Raw genomic sequence first — 18,173 nt, 5'->3', positions numbered from 1 at the left:
ATCTCCTTTCAGGTCCTTGTTGTCTACTGACGATTCAGCGGCACTGGGAAATTGCCTTTCGCGAAGCCACAATGGATTTTGCTGGTATGTTCGGCGACGTCCTGATCCTTTCCTCTCCTCGTGGTACGTTCTTAAAATCTCATGAATGAGGCTGTGATGAGATTGGTGACTGAATTATTCTTTCCGGTTGGAACCTTGTAAATAATGTGGGAATTTAGCACGCACATATCTAACGTAAGGCGTGAAAAAAGTGGTGGTCGTATAGTTGCAGTGTTTCGCAAAGCATTCCTGTGAGATACGAAGCATGCCGTATTTGTCCACTGCACCCGTAGATACGTTATAATCCAACACTCATATCGCTTTAAAATTTTCGGTATTAGTTGGCAGTCCATTTTCACACCTGAATTTATTGCAGCTCTATGACATGTCAGCAACTCACACATATATCTTAAATCATGCAAGTTCAGTGCCTTCCATATCTTTGCAGTTTCGCTTCAGCTTTTGGCGTTCCTTTCCTGTACATCAAAATTATACATACTATATTTGTTCTTCTTTTATGTAAGCAGTGGAAGAGAGATGGACCTGTACGCCACCTGCCCATATACAGCGTGTCTTTCCCTGGCGAGCATTTCCTAAAAAAACTTCAAATGTGTGTATCTGACGTTAGCACTCTGCTCCTGTCGCACCTACAGGATGATTTCGTGATAATGTTACAAAATTTCAGTAATGATGGAGAAAGGTAAATGTATCAATTTGAGATAGGAGATTCTGGTCTGAAAACGACCGAGTCGAAAGATATAAACGGAAATCGTTCTAATATCTCTGGTAGTGGACATCTTCTAGCGCAAACTCTTTGTTTTCCACGTTTTGCGAGGTGGTAATGTGGGCGAAAAAAGAAAAAAAATCTACACTGGCCATTAAAATTGCTACACCACGAAGACGTGCTACAGACGCGAAATTTAACCGACAGGAAGAAGATGCTGTGATATGGAAATGATTAGCTTTTCAGAGCATTCACACAAGGTTGGCGCCGGTGGCAACACATACAACGTGCTGACATGAGGAAAGTTTCCAACTGATTTATCATACACAAACAGCAGTTGACCGGCGTTGCCTGGTGAAACGTTGTTGTGATGCCTCATGTAAGGAGAAGAAATGCGTACCATCACGTTTCCGACTTTGATAAAGGTCGGATTGTAGCCTATCGCGATTGCGGTTCATCGTATCGCGACATTGCTGTTCGCGTTGTTCGAGATCCAACGACTGTTAGCAGAATATGGAATCAGTGGGTTCAGGAGGGTAATACGGAACGCCGTGCTGGATCCCAACGGTCCTCGTATCACTAGCAGTCGAGATGTCAGGCATCTTATCCGCATGAATGTAGCGGATCGTGCAGCCACGTCTCGATCCCTGAGTCAACAGATGGGGACTTTCGCAAGACAACAACCATCTCCACGAACAGTTCGACGACGTTTGCAGCAGCATGGACTATCAGCTCGGAGACCATGGCTGCGGTTACCCTTGACGCTGCATCACAGACAGGAGCGCCTGTGATGGTGTACTCAACGACGAACCTGGGTGCACGAATGGCAAAACGTCATTTTTTCAGATGCATCCAGGTTCTGTTTACAGCATCATGATGGTCGCATCCGTATTTGGCGACATCGCGGTGAACGCACATTGGAAGCGTGTATCCGTCATCGCCATATTGGGGTATCACCCGGCGTGATGGTATGGGGTGCCATTGGTTACACGTCTCGGTCACCTCTTGTTCGCACTGACGGCACTTTGAACAGTGGACATTACATTTCAGATGTGTTACGACCCGTGGCTCTACCCTTCATTCGATCCCTGCGAAACCCTACATTTCAGCAGGATAATGCACGACTGCATGTTGCAGGTCCTGTACGGGCCTTTCAGGATACAGAAAATGTTCGACTGCTGCCCTGGCCAGCACATCCTCTAGATCTCTCACCAACTGAAGACGTCTGGTCAATGGTGGCCGAGCAACTGGCTCGTCACAATACGCCAGTCACTACTCTTGATGAACTGTGGTATCGTGTTGAAGCTGCATGGGCAGCTGTACCTGTACACGCCATCCAAGCTCTTTTTGACTCAGGCGTATCAAGGCCGTTATTACGGCCAGAGGTGGTTGTTGTGGGTACTGATTTCTCAGGCTCTATGCACCCAAATTGCGTGAAAATGCAGTCACATGCCAGTTCTAGTATAATATATTTGTCCAATGAATACCCGTTTATCATCTGTATTTCTTCTTGGTGTAGCAATTTTAATGGCCAGCAGTGTAGTAAACATTGGTTCTAAAGTGCAGCATTGCTGCTGCGAAACACATCTTTTCTACTGAACAGTTGCTCATAGCTTTTCAGGTACGCATTTTAGAGCCCATCTTTACTTGATAATTTTTTTCTTGTTTCCGTCCATTCTGTCTCCTCCTGAAGTATTTAAAGCAAAGAGAGTGCCATAGAAGAGCTCTTTTGCCAGAGGTATCAGAACGATTTCCGCATATAATATTCCACTTTGTAGTTTCTGGGCCACGATTCCTTACCTCAGATGGATACATTTACCCTTCTCCATCATCCCCGAAAGGCTGTAACATTATGATGGAATCGCGTTATATATAGTACATCGTTAGCACTGGAGGCACCACCATTGTGCACTGATGTATACGTACCAGGAGTTAAAGGGCGAGATGTGGCATACCTGAAGACTTGTGGATTCTCTTCTACGCCGAACAGAGCCCATTATCAAGATTAGAGGCGGTGTTACACGGTATTAGCGCGATATCTGCCGGGGGGTGACTAAATTTTAGTTCTGTTTGCTTATTTCCACACTCGCAGTACTTTCCCAGTTTACAGCATCTCTCCAGCTTTTTTCCAATTTTTTTTTTAGGGAACGGTGTAAGTGTCAGGCTATAATGACACATCTACGTTAAAAATTGTAATCCACAAAAAATAAATTAGACAGATATGATCAGCTGTGTCATGTGCGCGCTTTTACTCCACGGCCCATTCAGTAGCTGAATTAATGACTAACTGTGGCTGTCCAAAGCGGAAACTTCGTTTCCTCGATGGTTATCACGTGCACAGGGCGATATCCGGTCGGCACGGACGTGTTAAACAGACAGCGGCTCCCTCGGACCAGCGGAAGCCAGAAGCCTTCGTGCGCTGGACGCTGCAGCGATGGACAGATTCGCCATGCTCTTCCTGGCCGCCGCCACGTTACTGGCGCTCCAGAGCGGATCCGTGGGTTGCTTGGTGAGTAAAAATCCGTAAATGCGTTTTTTCAGTGGCTTTATGCCTCCCACTAGAGTGCAATAAAGATTTACGCGATTGTATAGCTGTTTCTGTTGGCGTATCTTTGTCCAACATTTATAATTTTGCGCTAGCGGACACTAACAAATTAATTTTAATCTGATTTTTGCGTGTTTCGTTTCCAACCGGCATCAGTCGCCTACGAGCATAATGCGAAATCTACATTTAATTTATACGTTTACTACGTTCTTCGAAAATGGAAAACAAAGACTCCCCAGTTAGGATTTGACAATAACAGCAACAGCTTTGTTTGACGCTCTTGCTTGTCTACGGTACGGTTATTGTCGTTGTGGTCTTCAGTCCGAAGACTGGATTCATGCAGGTCTATCCTGTGCCTTTTCATCTACGAATAACTGCTACAATCTACATCCTTCTGAATCTGCTTACTGTATTCATCTCTTGGTCTCCCTCTACGATTTTACCCCCCCCCCCCACTTTCCTCCAATACTAAATTGATGACCTCTTGATATCTCAGAATGCGCCCTATCAAACGATTCCTTCTTTTGGTCTAATTGTGCCACAAATTTCTTGTTTTCCCAATTCTGTTCCATATCTCCTCATTAGTTACATGATCTACTCATCTACATCTACATCTACATCTACATCCATACTCCGCAAGCCACCTGACGGTGTGTGGCGGAGGGTACCTTCAGTACCTCTATCGGTTCTCCCTTCTATTCCAGTCTCGTATTGTTCGTGGAAAGAAGGATTGTCGGTATGCCTCTGTGTGGGCTCTAATCTCTCTGATTTTATACTCATGGTCTCTTCGCGAGATATACGTAGGAGGGAGCAATATACTGCTTGACTCTTCGGTGAAGGTATGTTCTCGAAACTTTGACAACAGCCCGTACCGAGCTACTGAGCGTCTCTCCTGCAGAGTCTTCCACTGGAGATTATCTGTCATCTCCGTAACGCTTTCGCGATTACTAAATGATCCTGTAACGAAGCGCGCTGCTCTCCGTTGGATCTTCTCTATGTCTTGTATCAACCCTATCTGGTACGGATCCCACACTGCTGAGCAGTATTCAAGCAGTGGGCGAACAAGCGTACTGTAACCTACTTCCTTTGTTTTCGGATTGCATTTCCTTAGGATTCTTCCAATGAATCTCAGTCTGGCATCTGCTTTACCGACAATCAACTTTATATGATCATTCCATTTTAAATCACTCCTAATGCGTACTACCAGATAATTTATGGTATTAACTGCTTCCAGTTGCTGACCTGCTATTTTGTAGCTAAATGATAAAGGATCTATCTTTCTGTGTATTCGCAGCACATTACACTTGTCTACATTGAGATTCAATTGCCATTCCCTGCACCATGCGTCAATTCGCTGCAGATCCTCCTGCATTTCAGTACAATTTTCCATTGTTACAACCTCTCGATACACCACAGCATCATCTGCAAAAAGCCTCAGTGAACTTCCGATGTCATCCACCAGGTCATTTATGTATATTGTGAATAGCAACGGTCCTATGACACTCCCCTGCGGCACACCTGAAATCACTCTTACACTTCTAAAGCTTCTATTCTCTTCTTGGCTACACTGTTTATTGTCCACGTTTCGCTTCCATACATGGCGACACTACAGACATATACTTTCGGAAAAGACTTTCTACCACTTAAATCTACATTCGATTTTAACAAATTTCTCTTCTTCAGAAATGCTTCACTTGCCATTGTGTCTACATTTTATATCCTCTCTACTTCGGCCATTATCAGTTATTTTGCTGCCCAAATAGCAAAACTCATCTACTACTTTAAGTGTTTCGTTTCCTAGTCTAATACCATCAGCATCGCCAGATTTAATTCGATTACATTCTATTACCTTTATTCTGCTTTCGTTTTTGTTCAATTTATATCCGCCTTTCAAGACACTGTCCATCCCGTTCAACTGCTCTTCCAACCCCTTTGCTGTCTCTGGCAGAGATACATTGTCACCGGTAAGCCCTAATGTTTTTATTTCTTTTCCCTGTACTTCAATTCCTACTCTAAATTTTTCTTTGGCTTCATTTACTGCTTATTCAATGTACTGACTGAATAACATCGAGGGCCGGCCGTGGTGGCCGAGCGGTTATAGGCGCTTCAGCCCGGAACCGCGCTGCTGCTACGGTCGCAGGTTCGAATCCTGCCTCGGGCATGGATGTGTGTGATCTCCTAAGGTTAGTTAGGTTTAAGTAGTTCTAAGTTCTAGGGGACTGATGACCTAAGATGTTAAGTCCCATAGTGATCAGAGCCATTTGAACCATTTGAATAACATCTAGGATAAGCTACAACCCTGTCTCACTCCCTTCTCAACCACTGTTTTCCTTTCGTGCCTCTCGACTTTCATAACTCCGACTGGTTTCTCCACAAATTGTAAATAGCCTTTCGCTCCCTGTATTTTACTTCAGCTACGTTCAGAATTTCAAAGAGAGTATTGTGGTCAACAATGTCATTAACTTTTTATAAGTCTACAAATGCTATAGACGTAGGTTTGCCTTTCCTTAATCTCTCTTCTAAGATCAGTATTGCCTCGCGTGTTCCTACATTTCTTCGGAACCCAAACTGATGTACCCCGCGGACAGTTACCAGTTTTTCCATTCTAGTTTCAGGTTCTGAGGATATGTTACAGCGAGCTCGGTTTCAAGAACTGAAAGAAGTAATGAAACAGCACAATTTTGAAATTTTACTGTATAAAAAGGAATACATCGTATTTTGTAGTCCTGTTCGGTGTTTATTAATAACCAATCCGTTAACCAGGCTAGCCAATTTACTATCCGTGGTCGCACATTCCACCTTTTGGAGAACTTGGTATTGGAAAGATAATTGAAAAATTTAACGAATGTGTGTAGTACAACAAGTAGAATGCTAAGAAACAAGCAAGGAAGGAAAGAACACTGAAGTTATACAAGATTACTGCGGCAACAACAACTTTATACGGGGCTGAAGCGGGGGACCACAGTAATAGGAACAACAGGGTACAAGAACGTAAAAACCTTTGAAGTGTGATTTCTTCAGTCAGTTGTGGGGAGTGATGAAGAGGGATAGGAAAAGAAATGAAGACATACGGAAGACAATCAAAATATCAGATACCGTTTCTTTCTTGCCATAATGCTGGCTGCGTGACGCGGCAGTGACGAATAATATTAATTACGTCGCAGTAGCACTTGTAAAATTTTGCCCTGTATTTGCTATAAGAAAGTATCCGATACGCCCAGGGGTGGGAGCAATATTATCGTAGCCGGTTAAAACTACAATTCCCTACGAAGCCTAAATTCTACAATTGTTAAACTTAATGCCATCGAGTGACAATCGCTGAACGATGGTAGGATAAACTGATTTTTTATTACTTCATCGACAAAACACGCCGAGTGCAGTGCGATCTCGTAAGTAAAGGTGAACAGATTATAGCTTTAACTTAAATAATGCCTAATACGATTTTGGATTGCGACAATTTTTTGTCCCGTTAGCTGCCAGAATGTTATTTCCGCCGCAGTATTAGTTTGCACAAAAAAGAAGTAGCTTCCATTATTCACTTTTTAATATATATTTTAAAATGGATTGCATCTGACTGCTATTAATTACTGATACTGCATGACCATAGTTTAAATCTTTTTAAATGTAGATATAAAAAGTAATACGGGGATAGTGCATCACTGCTTATTTATTCCTAAAACTTAAAATTGGTATCATATTGAGTCATAGAAAAAAGTCTTAAAATTCCATTGATTCTCTGGCCATCTCCAACCTACATTTCCTACTCAAAAGAAGAAAAACCAAAATTGGAGCAAATGTTATGTGGCTGCGCCACTTTTATATCTACAAAATAAAAAATGGGACTAACTTCTATCCTTTTCAGATGTTGCTCTTATAACCCAAATTCTTTACAAAAATGTTTTACATATTAGACTCGAACATCCTCGTCGACATCTGAAATCCGTATCACGCTCATTCGCGTACTTTACCGTATGATAACTTAGAAGTCTAAGGCTTACATTTCATGAAGAATCTCACATAGTCGCTAAAACGGACGAATGAGCAGTGCTTTGTTTCTTTATATTAGCCTTTACAATAACAGTCTTCAGTTTTAGAGGCCAGCTCACATTTATTTTTTACTTGTGGAGTCCGACAGGGTCTGCGGGCCGTATTCTTAGTGTTCTCGTTAGATGCGTCAGCCTTGACCTCCACTCCGTCTGGCTCCAGAATACGAATGCATCATAACATTGACTCACAGAAAAAACATCTCTAATGAGCAGCTGGACAGCTTGTTCGGTGGAAGAAAAAGTTCCAAAGAAACTGGTATAGGCATACGTATTCAAATACAGAGATATGTAAACAGGGGCAGAATGCGACGCTGTGGTCGGTAACGCCTATATAAGACAACAAGTGCCTGGCGTAATTGTTAGATTGGTTACTGCTGTTACAAAGGCAGGTTATCAAGATGCACGTGAGTTTGAACGTGGTGTTATAGTTGGCGCACGAGCGATGGAACACAGCATCTCCGAGGTAGCAATGAAGTTGGAATTTAGGTTCCCTAAGACCATTACACGAGCGTACCGTAAATATAAGGAATCCGGTAAAACATCAAATCTCTGTCATCACTGCGATCGGATAAAGATCCTGCAAGAACGTGACCAACGACAACTGAAGAGAATCATTCAACGACAGAAGTACAACCCTTCCGCAAATTGCTGCAGATTTCTCGGCCATCAACAAGTGTCAGTGTGCGAACCATTCAACGATGCATCATCGATATGGGCTTTCGGAGCTGAAGTCCCAGTCGTCTACCCTTGATGATTGCACGACACAAAGCTTTACGCTTCTCCTGGGCCCATCAACATCGACATTGGACTGTTGATGACTGGAAACATGTTGCCTAGTCGGACGAGTCTCGTATCGAGATTGTATCGAGCGGATGGACGTGTACGAGTATGGAGACAACCTCATGAATCCATGGATCCTGTATGTCAGCAGCGGACTGTTCAAGCTAGTGGAGGCTCTGTAATGGTGTGGGGCGTGTGCAGTTGGAGTGATATGGGACCCCTGATACGTCTAGATACGACTGTGACAGGTGACACGTACGTAAGCATCCTGTCTGATCACCTGCATCAATTCATGTCAATTGTGCATTACGATGGATTTGGGCAATTCCAGAAGGACAATGCGACACCCTACACATCCAGATTGCTACAGAGTGACCCAAGGAACACTTTTCTGAGTTTAAACACTTCCGTGGCCGCCAAACTCCCAGACATGAACATTAGTGGGCATAGCTGGGATGCCCTGCAACGTGCTGTTCAGAAGAGATCTCCAACCCCTCGTACTATTACGGATTTATGGACAGCCCTGCAGAATTCATGGTGCCAATTCCCTCCAGCACAACTTCAAACATTAGTCGAGTCCATGCCACGACGTGTTGCGACACTTTCGCGTGCTCGCGGGGACCCTACGCTATATTAGGCAGGTGTACCAGTTTCTTTGGCTCTTCAATAGTTATATTTATATATACATATACAACTGAGATTCCTAGTCCAAAGTGGTATCTTACAAAATGACAAAATCTAAGATTATCGTCAGACTCGGAGGTTATGTTATGTTATCTTCACTAAGGTGCTTAAGTAGATGCTTGAACATAACCTTTTCAAAGATTTTTGAAAAAGCTGGCAAAAGTGAGATCGGTTGGTAATTTGATGGCATTTCTTTGTCCCCTTTCTTGTGGAGAGGTATAACTTCAGCATATTTAAGTTGGTCCAGGAATGTTCCGGTGATAAGTGATTGATTACACAAATAACTTAAGATATGACTAAGCTCACATGAACACTCTTTTATTAACTTTGTTGATATGATATCATAATCACAGGAATACTTTGATTTCAAGGACTTTATGATGGATTCTATTTCTCTGGGTGAAGTAAGTGTCAATTCCATTTTACTGATATTGCTTGTTTGCACTGGTCTCAGATATTCCATTGCATTATTTACTGAACCTGGCAACCCCATGCTACCAGTAACAGAGACAAAATACTTGTTTAAATGATTTGCAACAAAACATGTGTTTGTTACCAGCGTTTCATTTATTTTTAGAGCTATTTGTTCCTCCTCATTTCTGGTCCTACCTGTCTCTAACTTAACTATATCCCATATTGTTTTTATTTTATTGCTGGATGTATTTATCTTCTTCTCATAATGCAGATGTTTAGGTTTCTGGATAACCTTCTACCAAGGGTTTGCAGTACTTTTTGTAATGAGCTATAATGCTAGTGTCAAAGGTTACCCTACGTATCAGCTAGAGTTTCCTTTTTGTCTCACATGATATCTTTATCCCTTGTGTGATCCATGGTTGCTTATTAGACTTCTGCTTAATTTGAGTTACCCTCAGGGGAAAAGAATTTTCAAATAAGGTGCTAACTTTATTAATGAATGTTTTCTGTTTTACATTTGTGTCTTGGATGCTGTAAACATCCATCCAGTTAATTTATTTGAGCACTCTCCTAAATTTCTCAGTTTTCGACTGTTTTATCGGCCTTCTGTACTCAGTTCTGAAAGATGTTTTACCCTGACAATGTTCAAAATTTAATGTTAGGTGTTGCATGTTATGGTCAGATAGCCCATTTACTACTGGTTTTGTAATGTGGCTTAGTTGCCTAGAATTGTCAACAAAGATATTATCAATGGCAGTCTTAGAACATTTGTGTACCCTAGTTGGGAAATATACAGTAGAAATTAAATTGAATGACAATGTAACTGATTTCAGTAACTGTTCACTGACAGTGTTTTTCATGACACCTATATTAAAATCACCAGAAACCGCTAGTTCTTTGTTTTTAATTTTAGATGAGATAATAAATCTTCAAGACCGTTTATAAACAGGTTGAAATTTCCTGAAGGTGCTCTGTATATGGCTACTATTATAAAGGACCCATAATGAAACTCTATCTCTGTTGCACGTGCTTCTAAGTGCTGCTCTAAGCAAAATTTATTAATGTCAGTATTCTTAAATTTGAAACTGTTTTTATCAAATGTGGTAACTCCTCATTTCTCCATATTTTGTCTACAGAAGTAAGAGGCTAACTTAAATTCTGTAAGGTTTAACATATCTGTACCAGTGGTGACATAATGTTCAGAGAGGCAGATTATATCAACTGGGTACGATGACTGTAATTCATCAATGCACATAAGTAGTTCATTAATTTTACTTCTAAGCCCTCGAATATTTTGAAGCACTAAAGACAGTTGGCATTTCACATTTACCGAGATGAAATTGGGTGGAAATAAAATTTCTGCTGATTGCTGTAAATTTTTAACCAACAGCTGTGTTCGTTGATCCAATGTGCCAGGATTATGGTGTTTGATTTCTTTCTCAAACTGAAGGTTTGTTTCAATCTTTACTTCTCTCAGAACTTGACTTCGTTCTGTCCTACCTGTCCTAAAATAGGTGCTGCTCCAACATCTATTACTACTGGTACACTACCGCTCACGGCAGTGCCTCCCTGCCCCTCTACATTTCCTGCTGTTAGCCCAGCCAGTTTACCTTTCCCTTTCCTGTTGAGATGTAGGCCATGTCTAGTGTAATCCCACCTACTGAGAGAATCAACAGGAACCAAACCAATATGTGACCTCGCACCCGACCCAAGCAGCCGTTCCAACTCCAAATTAACTCTCCCGACAGAAGAGTTTAAATGAGGTCGGTCATGGCGTATCAGAACAGACACAAACTCAACACTGGCATGTCTCGTTGCTGATGCAATCTTTGCCAGGTCACACTCTATATTGTACCCAGTATCTCTGTCAATACTACTGCCTGGCCCACCCACAATAACCACGGTGTCTTCCTTGGTAAAATCTTTACAGAGTGAACCTAAATCCTCTGTCACCTGACTCAGACCAGCACTATGTTTGTGACCTGGTATTCTGATGCTAACTGGTCCTGCAAAAGTTGTCCTACACCTCTGGCATGTGAACTACCTAACAACAAAACTTTCCTTCTCTTTGCTAACTACCCTACATTCTTATTCAATTTTCTACTAAAAGTTTGTTGTGCCCTCTCTAGAACTACCTCTGTCTGAGGCTCATCAGTTTCTAACTGAAGCAACAGGTCAAACTTATTCTTCACATTCACCACAAAGCTGTCTGACGAAGTTCTAGGTCTGTTCCTCCAGTTACCTGTTGCCACTTCCCACCTCTCTTTACCCTTCTCCCTGCTTAACCTGTTCAGATCTTCCCTAGCCTGCTCTAACTGTGCCTGAAGGGCAGCAATTTTCCCCTCCTGTTCCACTATTTTCCTATCTCTACTGCGTATCCTACAGAACCACTGATGAGTCTGATCCACTTCCACATTTCCCACGCCGCTACAGTCAATGGAAAAAAACACTACTGCAGCCATCACACCAAACCTCGGAGCTAAGAGTTTGTAATATCTCTTTATATTCGATGAATTATTCTGATACAATTCTACCCTTGAATGACGTTTACTGATTTTCTGTCTTCATACTCACAGAATCCATGCGAAAAGTAGTTCATACAATAGCTATGCCATGAGCGCATAAGTATTCTTTGTAGTACTCTCTCTCGTGGTTATTAGAAAAAAAAGAAAGGGAGCTCCCGAGATTGTCTTCGTGCCGATTAGCATGAGTTTGGTTTGGAAGAACTGTAATTTGATTATTGAGATTTATCACAGAAGATAACTGATACGAACTGTACGATTAAAAAGGAAATACATATATAATGCTCCTTCAAAAAAAGGTGTGTATGTGACATTTGGGAATTAATGAAATTTATCGATATATTGCGTAGTTGTTAATCAGAAGGGACTTCCGAAAGACTGGATACGAACCTGCATTTAATAATCCAAGAGCTCCATTACTTCTTCGGAAGGTTAAACTTCATCAAAGCCAAATATCCGCTTGATCTGAGGTTTCCCGACTGATTATACAACGCTCCCAAAATTACGAGGTATTTTATTTGTACAGATTAGCAGACTGCCGCAAAGCACGAGCCTGCAGAGAAGAAGAATCATCGCCTGATTTCATTCTAACAAGTATAATTTCAGAATCATTTTGAGTGACTGAGCTATGAATGTGTTTCCTATCATGAATGATTGATTGCTCGAACGAATTGAGAGCTACAGAATTACGTAGAAAGGAGAAAAAAAATTACACGTTCTACGGCACGTCAGACACTTTTCGCTCATCGTAAAAATCTTACTTTAGCGAGAATAAGTACAATTAAATTACTGGAAAACAAGAAAACACGTTTACGAACGATTAGGTCTAGTCTCGATCGCTTATAAACAAACTTACTTTAGTGACAATAAGTTAGATTACCGAAAAAAGAAGAAAAAAAAAACGTTTACAAAAATTAGGCTTAGTTGCAACTGTATAAGACAATAAGTTAGATTACCGAAAAAAGAAGAAAAACACGTTTACAAAAATTTGGCCTAGTCGCAACTGTATGTAAACAAAGCTACTAGCGTATGTGCAAAGTTTCCAGATACCGGAACTCAAAATTTACGCTGTGTTTCGCAAAATAAGAGTTAGAAAACAAAGGGATAAGCTTTTCTTAATTTGCTGGAACGGAACAGAACAGCTAAATGAGGTTCTATAAGCTTTTCTGCCCTAAAATGTATGCAAGAATACGATCGTTCTGTTTCGTGACGTTTACTTGTACGCAATCTTTGAAATGTGCTTTTGGAAATTACCTGTGAACGTATGCTTTAATCACAGATCGTGCAGGCACATTTTTATGATGTAACTAAACGCATCGCCGTCAGCGAAGATATACATTAACTGTTGACTGGGATTGTATTTGCTTCACATCTCTCAAATGTGCTTTTGGAAGTTACCTGTGAAGATGCACTTTAATCACAGATCGTGAAGGCACATTTTTATGATGTAACTAAATGCATCGTCGTCAGCTAAGATATACATTAACTATAGACTGGGATTGGATTTTCTTCATGCCTTTGGACACTTCACAGGACTCAATACAAAATATGACATTACACACCTTCATTGAGTGTGTTCCCAGTTATCGTGGTTGGTAGAAGCTGAATTTTTAAATTGTGCTCAGAGTGAGTAACAGTAAGTAAAACAAGCTGATAACAGTGAAAATTGGCTATTTTGTACGGTTATGAATTAGATTTATCATTGGCTCCCAGAAAACATAAAAAACAGACTATGTATCTTGTAAAAACTGTCTGCTTTTAGTACAGTATTAATGTGTCACGCGCATTCTGCTTTACTGTCATCACTATAAAGTACGAGCACACACAAATGAATAAGCTGAAGTCTGCAACTGAATGGAATAGCTGAGATTAGTTCATGTGAGATTTGACAGCGCAACTTTTAACTTGTAGCTAAGTCCCTTTATCTACGAAGTAAGAAAAAGGTGTCGACATTCCAATGTAGATGTACTTGGCTTTTTACAACTTCTTTAAAAAGGAAATTTGTTTATTTACTAATTCATTAATAAGAAAAATAAGTATCAGTTTCTAAGACTGATAGATAAATGACTGTCTCGTGCCATTTTACTATCTTAAGAGCCTTTCCGTCCGTTAATTTCCTTTTTTGAAATTTAAGTGGTAACTGGGTTTATGGTCATACATGAATTTTCAGAAGGGACATTCTTTTCTTTGTTGTTGATACATTCGTCCTACTGACAAGGAACTCCTTGCGGGACCTTAGTTTATTCCGGCGTATAGAATGTTCAAATAAATGTAAATAGCGTATAAAAATATTGTGGAAATAGGATGTGAAGTGTGTTTTTCGACCACATCTAAGACCAGCTTCTTTTTAGCTTCCGTAAAGAACGATTTTGGTTTGCGTAAGGCGGATGTCTACCGTATTCCTTACAATTGTATCATGTCATATTTTGGCCCGACTATCAGGACTGTGTAGGACCGGTGTACTGAGCATAAGCGGCACACGCGCTTACAAACAGCCGAGAAAATCCGCCATTGCAGAACATTTTCCTGACACCGGTCATCCTATAGAATATAACAACACGGAGATTCTGGCATGCAGTTCCAGCAATTGGGATAGTGTTATTATGGAAGCTGTTGAAACTGAATTAGCAAGGAACTTTATAAATAGAGATGGTGGTTTTTCTTTGAATTCTGCATGGAATCCTCATCTCTCACTTATGAAAGAAAAAAAGAGGGACAGAGTTTATGCTACTTCACCCGTTGATTATTAATTTCACTGTCGATTATTTCTGAGGTCGGTTATCTTTGGTTTGTGATGGCGCTAGTGTTTACAGTGTGTATCTATGTTGTCTTTATGGACTTTCTGCGCAAATTTTAAATTCCCTTGCACAGCGCTTACTTGTTGCTGTGCCTTGAAAATGGAAGTGTGAGCTCCTGCCGAAATATCGGCGGTTGTCGACACCGTCACCCGGCTGCATTCGTGTAAGTTTTTTGGACAAGGAACGCTTTCAGTGAGAGATCGCAAAAGGCCATGTTTACAGCATTCGACGCTCTGCATATTGTTTACCAACCAACCACAATTTTGACTGTTAATAGCAAAAGGAGTCAGGACTGGAGGTATCCATTGGCTAGCACAGTATAAAGGTACGGAGCGTAGTTCAACTGCTCAGTGGTACCGTGACAGTGGTGCTGATACAGCAGAGCAATGGCAACGATAAACGAAGCAAACATTTGATTATATCTACAACAACAGTTGCCGAAGTTGTCAGTTTGTCAGAAAGGAATCCAAGGAATTTCGCAGAGTGAGAAGTGGCAGATGAAATACTAGCGTTTTTGCGAGATGAGGCAGTGGAATGCGTGGCGTCGCATGCGCTCGAGTGTGCGGACAGTGTACAGGAGGAGTACAGTAATGACGATACATGCTTAACAAGTGAAAGCGATACTGAAACTGGTGTCGAGCCATGTCCTTGTCGGATGGGGAGCCACAAATACCGTCTCCAGTGAAACGTAGTAAAGGACAATCGTTGTCCAAGGACGTGGTACTAAACATAATTACGGACATGGAAGACCATCCTCAACTTAGTAAAAAACAGTTATGAACAGATGCCGAATAAGTCCGCAGCAGTATGACCGTGTATGGTTAAGAAAAAGCTATGGATATTCAAGGGAGGACAAGAGGCACTTGTTCCACAAGCTGGTGTTTGCGCTTTTCAAGGATGCTCGATACAGTTTACAAGATTTACGCGATAGTGATCTATTACATTGTGCACATCACACTGTGCGCTACATACACTCCTGGAAATTGAAATAAGAACACCGTGAATTCATTGTCCCAGGAAGGGGAAACTTTATTGACACATTCCTGGGGTCAGATACATCACATGATCACACTGACAGAACCACAGGCACATAGACACAGGCAACAGAGCATGCACAATGTCGGCACTAGTACAGTGTATATCCACCTTTCGCAGCAATGCAGGCTGCTATTCTCCCATGGAGACGATCGTAGAGATGCTGGATGTAGTCCTGTGGAACGGCTTGCCATGCCATTTCCACCTGGCGCCTCAGTTGGACCAGCGTTCGTGCTGGACGTGCAGACCGCGTGAGACGACGCTTCATCCAGTCCCAAACATGCTCAATGGGGGACAGATCCGGAGATCTTGCTGGCCAGGGTAGTTGACTTACACCTTCTAGAGCACGTTGGGTGGCACGGGATACATGCGGACGTGCATTGTCCTGTTGGAACAGCAAGTTCCCTTGCCGGTCTAGGAATGGTAGAACGATGGGTTCGATGACGGTTTGGATGTACCGTGCACTATTCAGTGCCCCTCGACGATCACCAGTGGTGTACGGCCAGTGTAGGAGATCGCTCCCCACACCATGATGCCGGGTGTTGGCCCTGTGTGCCTCGGTCGTATGCAGTCCTGATTGTGGCGCTCACCTGCACGGCGCCAAACACGCATACGACCATCATTGGCACCAAGGCAGAAGCGACTCTCATCGCTGAAGACGACACGTCTCCATTCGTCCCTCCATTCACGCCTGTCGCGACACCACTGGAGGCGGGCTGCACGATGTTGGGGCGTGAGCGGAAGACGGCCTAACGGTGTGCGGGACCGTAGCCCAGCTTCATGGAGACGGTTGCGAATGGTCCTCGCCGATACCCCAGGAGCAACAGTGTCCCTAATTTGCTGGGAAGTGGCGGTGCGGTCCCCTACGGCACTGCGTAGGATCCTACGGTCTTGGCGTGCATCCGTGCGTCGCTGCGGTCCGGTCCCAGGTCGACGGGCACGTGCACCTTCCGCCGACCACTGGCGACAACATCGATGTACTGTGGAGACCTCACGCCCCACGTGTTGAGCAATTCGGCGGTACGTCCACCCGGCCTCCCGCATGCCCACTATACGCCCTCGCTCAAAGTCCGTCAACTGCACATACGGTTCACGTCCACGCTGTCGCGGCATGCTACCAGAGTTAAAGACTGCGATGGAGCTCCATATGCCACGGCAAACTGGCTGACACTGACGGCGGCGGTGCACAAATGCTGCGCAGCTAGCGCCATTCGACGGCCAACACCGCGGTGCCTGGTGTGTCCGCTGTGCCGTGCGTGTGATCATTGCTTGTACAGCCCTCTCGCAGTGTCCGGAGCAAGTATGGTGGGTCTGACACACCGGTGTCAATGTGTTCTTTTTTCCGTTTCCAGGAGTGTAGATTACAGTGACTTCAAGGGAAGCAGTGGATGGCTGCATAACTTCGAACAGTGCTACAGAAATGGAAGACGCAAGATAACGAAATTTCAAAGTGTCAACTTGACGATGCACAGCAAACTCTGAAAGCGGCCCGAAAACTTGTAGACGAGATAAACAAATTTATCCCATCATTCAGTAAGTAATTTGTTTTCAGTTCCGACCAATCGGTATACAGGGTGGGTCACCTAACGTTACCGCTGGATATATTTCGTAAACCATATCAAATACTGACGAATCGATTCCACAGACCGAACGTGAGGAGAGGGGCTAATGTAATTGGTTAATACAAAACATAAAAAAATGCACGGAAGTATGTTTTTTAACACAAACCTACGTTTTTTTAAATGGAACCCCGTTAGTTTTGTTAGCACATCTGAACATATAAACAAATACGTAACCAGTGCCGTTTGTTGCATTGTAAAATGTTAATTACAGCCGGAGATATTGTAACCTAAAGTTGACGCTTGAGTACCACTCCTCCGCTGTTCGATCGTGTGTATCGGAGAGCACCGAATTACGTAGGGATCCAAAGGGAACGGTGATGGATCTTACGTACAGAAGAGACTGGAACAACACATTACGTCCACATGCTAAAACCTTTTTATTGGTCTTTTTCACTAACGCACATGTACATTACCATGAGGGGTGAGGTACACGTACACACGTGGTTTCCGTTTTCAATTACGGAGTATAATAGAGTGTGTCCCGACATGTCAGGCCAATAGATGTTCAATGTGGTGGCCATCATTTGCTGCACACAATTGCAATCTCTGGCGTAATGAATGTCGTACACGCCGCAGTACATCTGGTGTAATGTCGGCGCAGGCTGCCACAATACGTTGTTTCATATCCTCTGGGGTTGTAGGCACATCACGGTACACATTCTCCTTTAACGTACTCCACAGAAAGAAGTCCAGAGGTGTAAGATCAGGAGAACGGGCTGGCCAATTTATGCGTCCTTCACGTCCTATGAAACTCCCGTCGAACGTGTACCTCACCCCTCACGGTAACGTACATGTGCGTCAGTGAAAAAGACCAATAAAAAGTTGTTAGCATGTGGACGTAATGTGTTGTTCCAGTCTCTTCTGTACGTAAGATCCATCACCGTTCCCTTCGGATCCCTACGTAATTCGGTGCTCTCCGATACACACGATCGAACAGCGGAGGAGTGGTACTCAAGCGTCAACT

The 18,173-nt window shown here is 42.7% G+C and overlaps 1 protein-coding gene across 1 annotated transcript in view; it reads left to right on the top strand.

Annotated features, from left to right (window-relative positions):
• The first annotated feature begins 3,154 nt into the window (after positions 1-3,154).
• LOC126191289 (uncharacterized) overlaps positions 3,155-18,173 on the top strand; it is an 84,155-nt gene continuing 69,136 nt past the window's right edge. The window contains exon 1 of the mRNA XM_049932103.1: positions 3,155-3,272. Coding sequence (XP_049788060.1) covers positions 3,198-3,272 — 75 coding nt within the window. The 5' untranslated portion in view covers positions 3,155-3,197. The remainder of the gene's footprint in view (positions 3,273-18,173) is intronic.

Source organism: Schistocerca cancellata, chromosome 6 (assembly GCF_023864275.1).
Source record: "Schistocerca cancellata isolate TAMUIC-IGC-003103 chromosome 6, iqSchCanc2.1, whole genome shotgun sequence".
NCBI lineage: Eukaryota > Metazoa > Arthropoda > Insecta > Orthoptera > Acrididae > Schistocerca > Schistocerca cancellata.
This window is presented reverse-complemented; position numbering and strand designations above follow the sequence as displayed.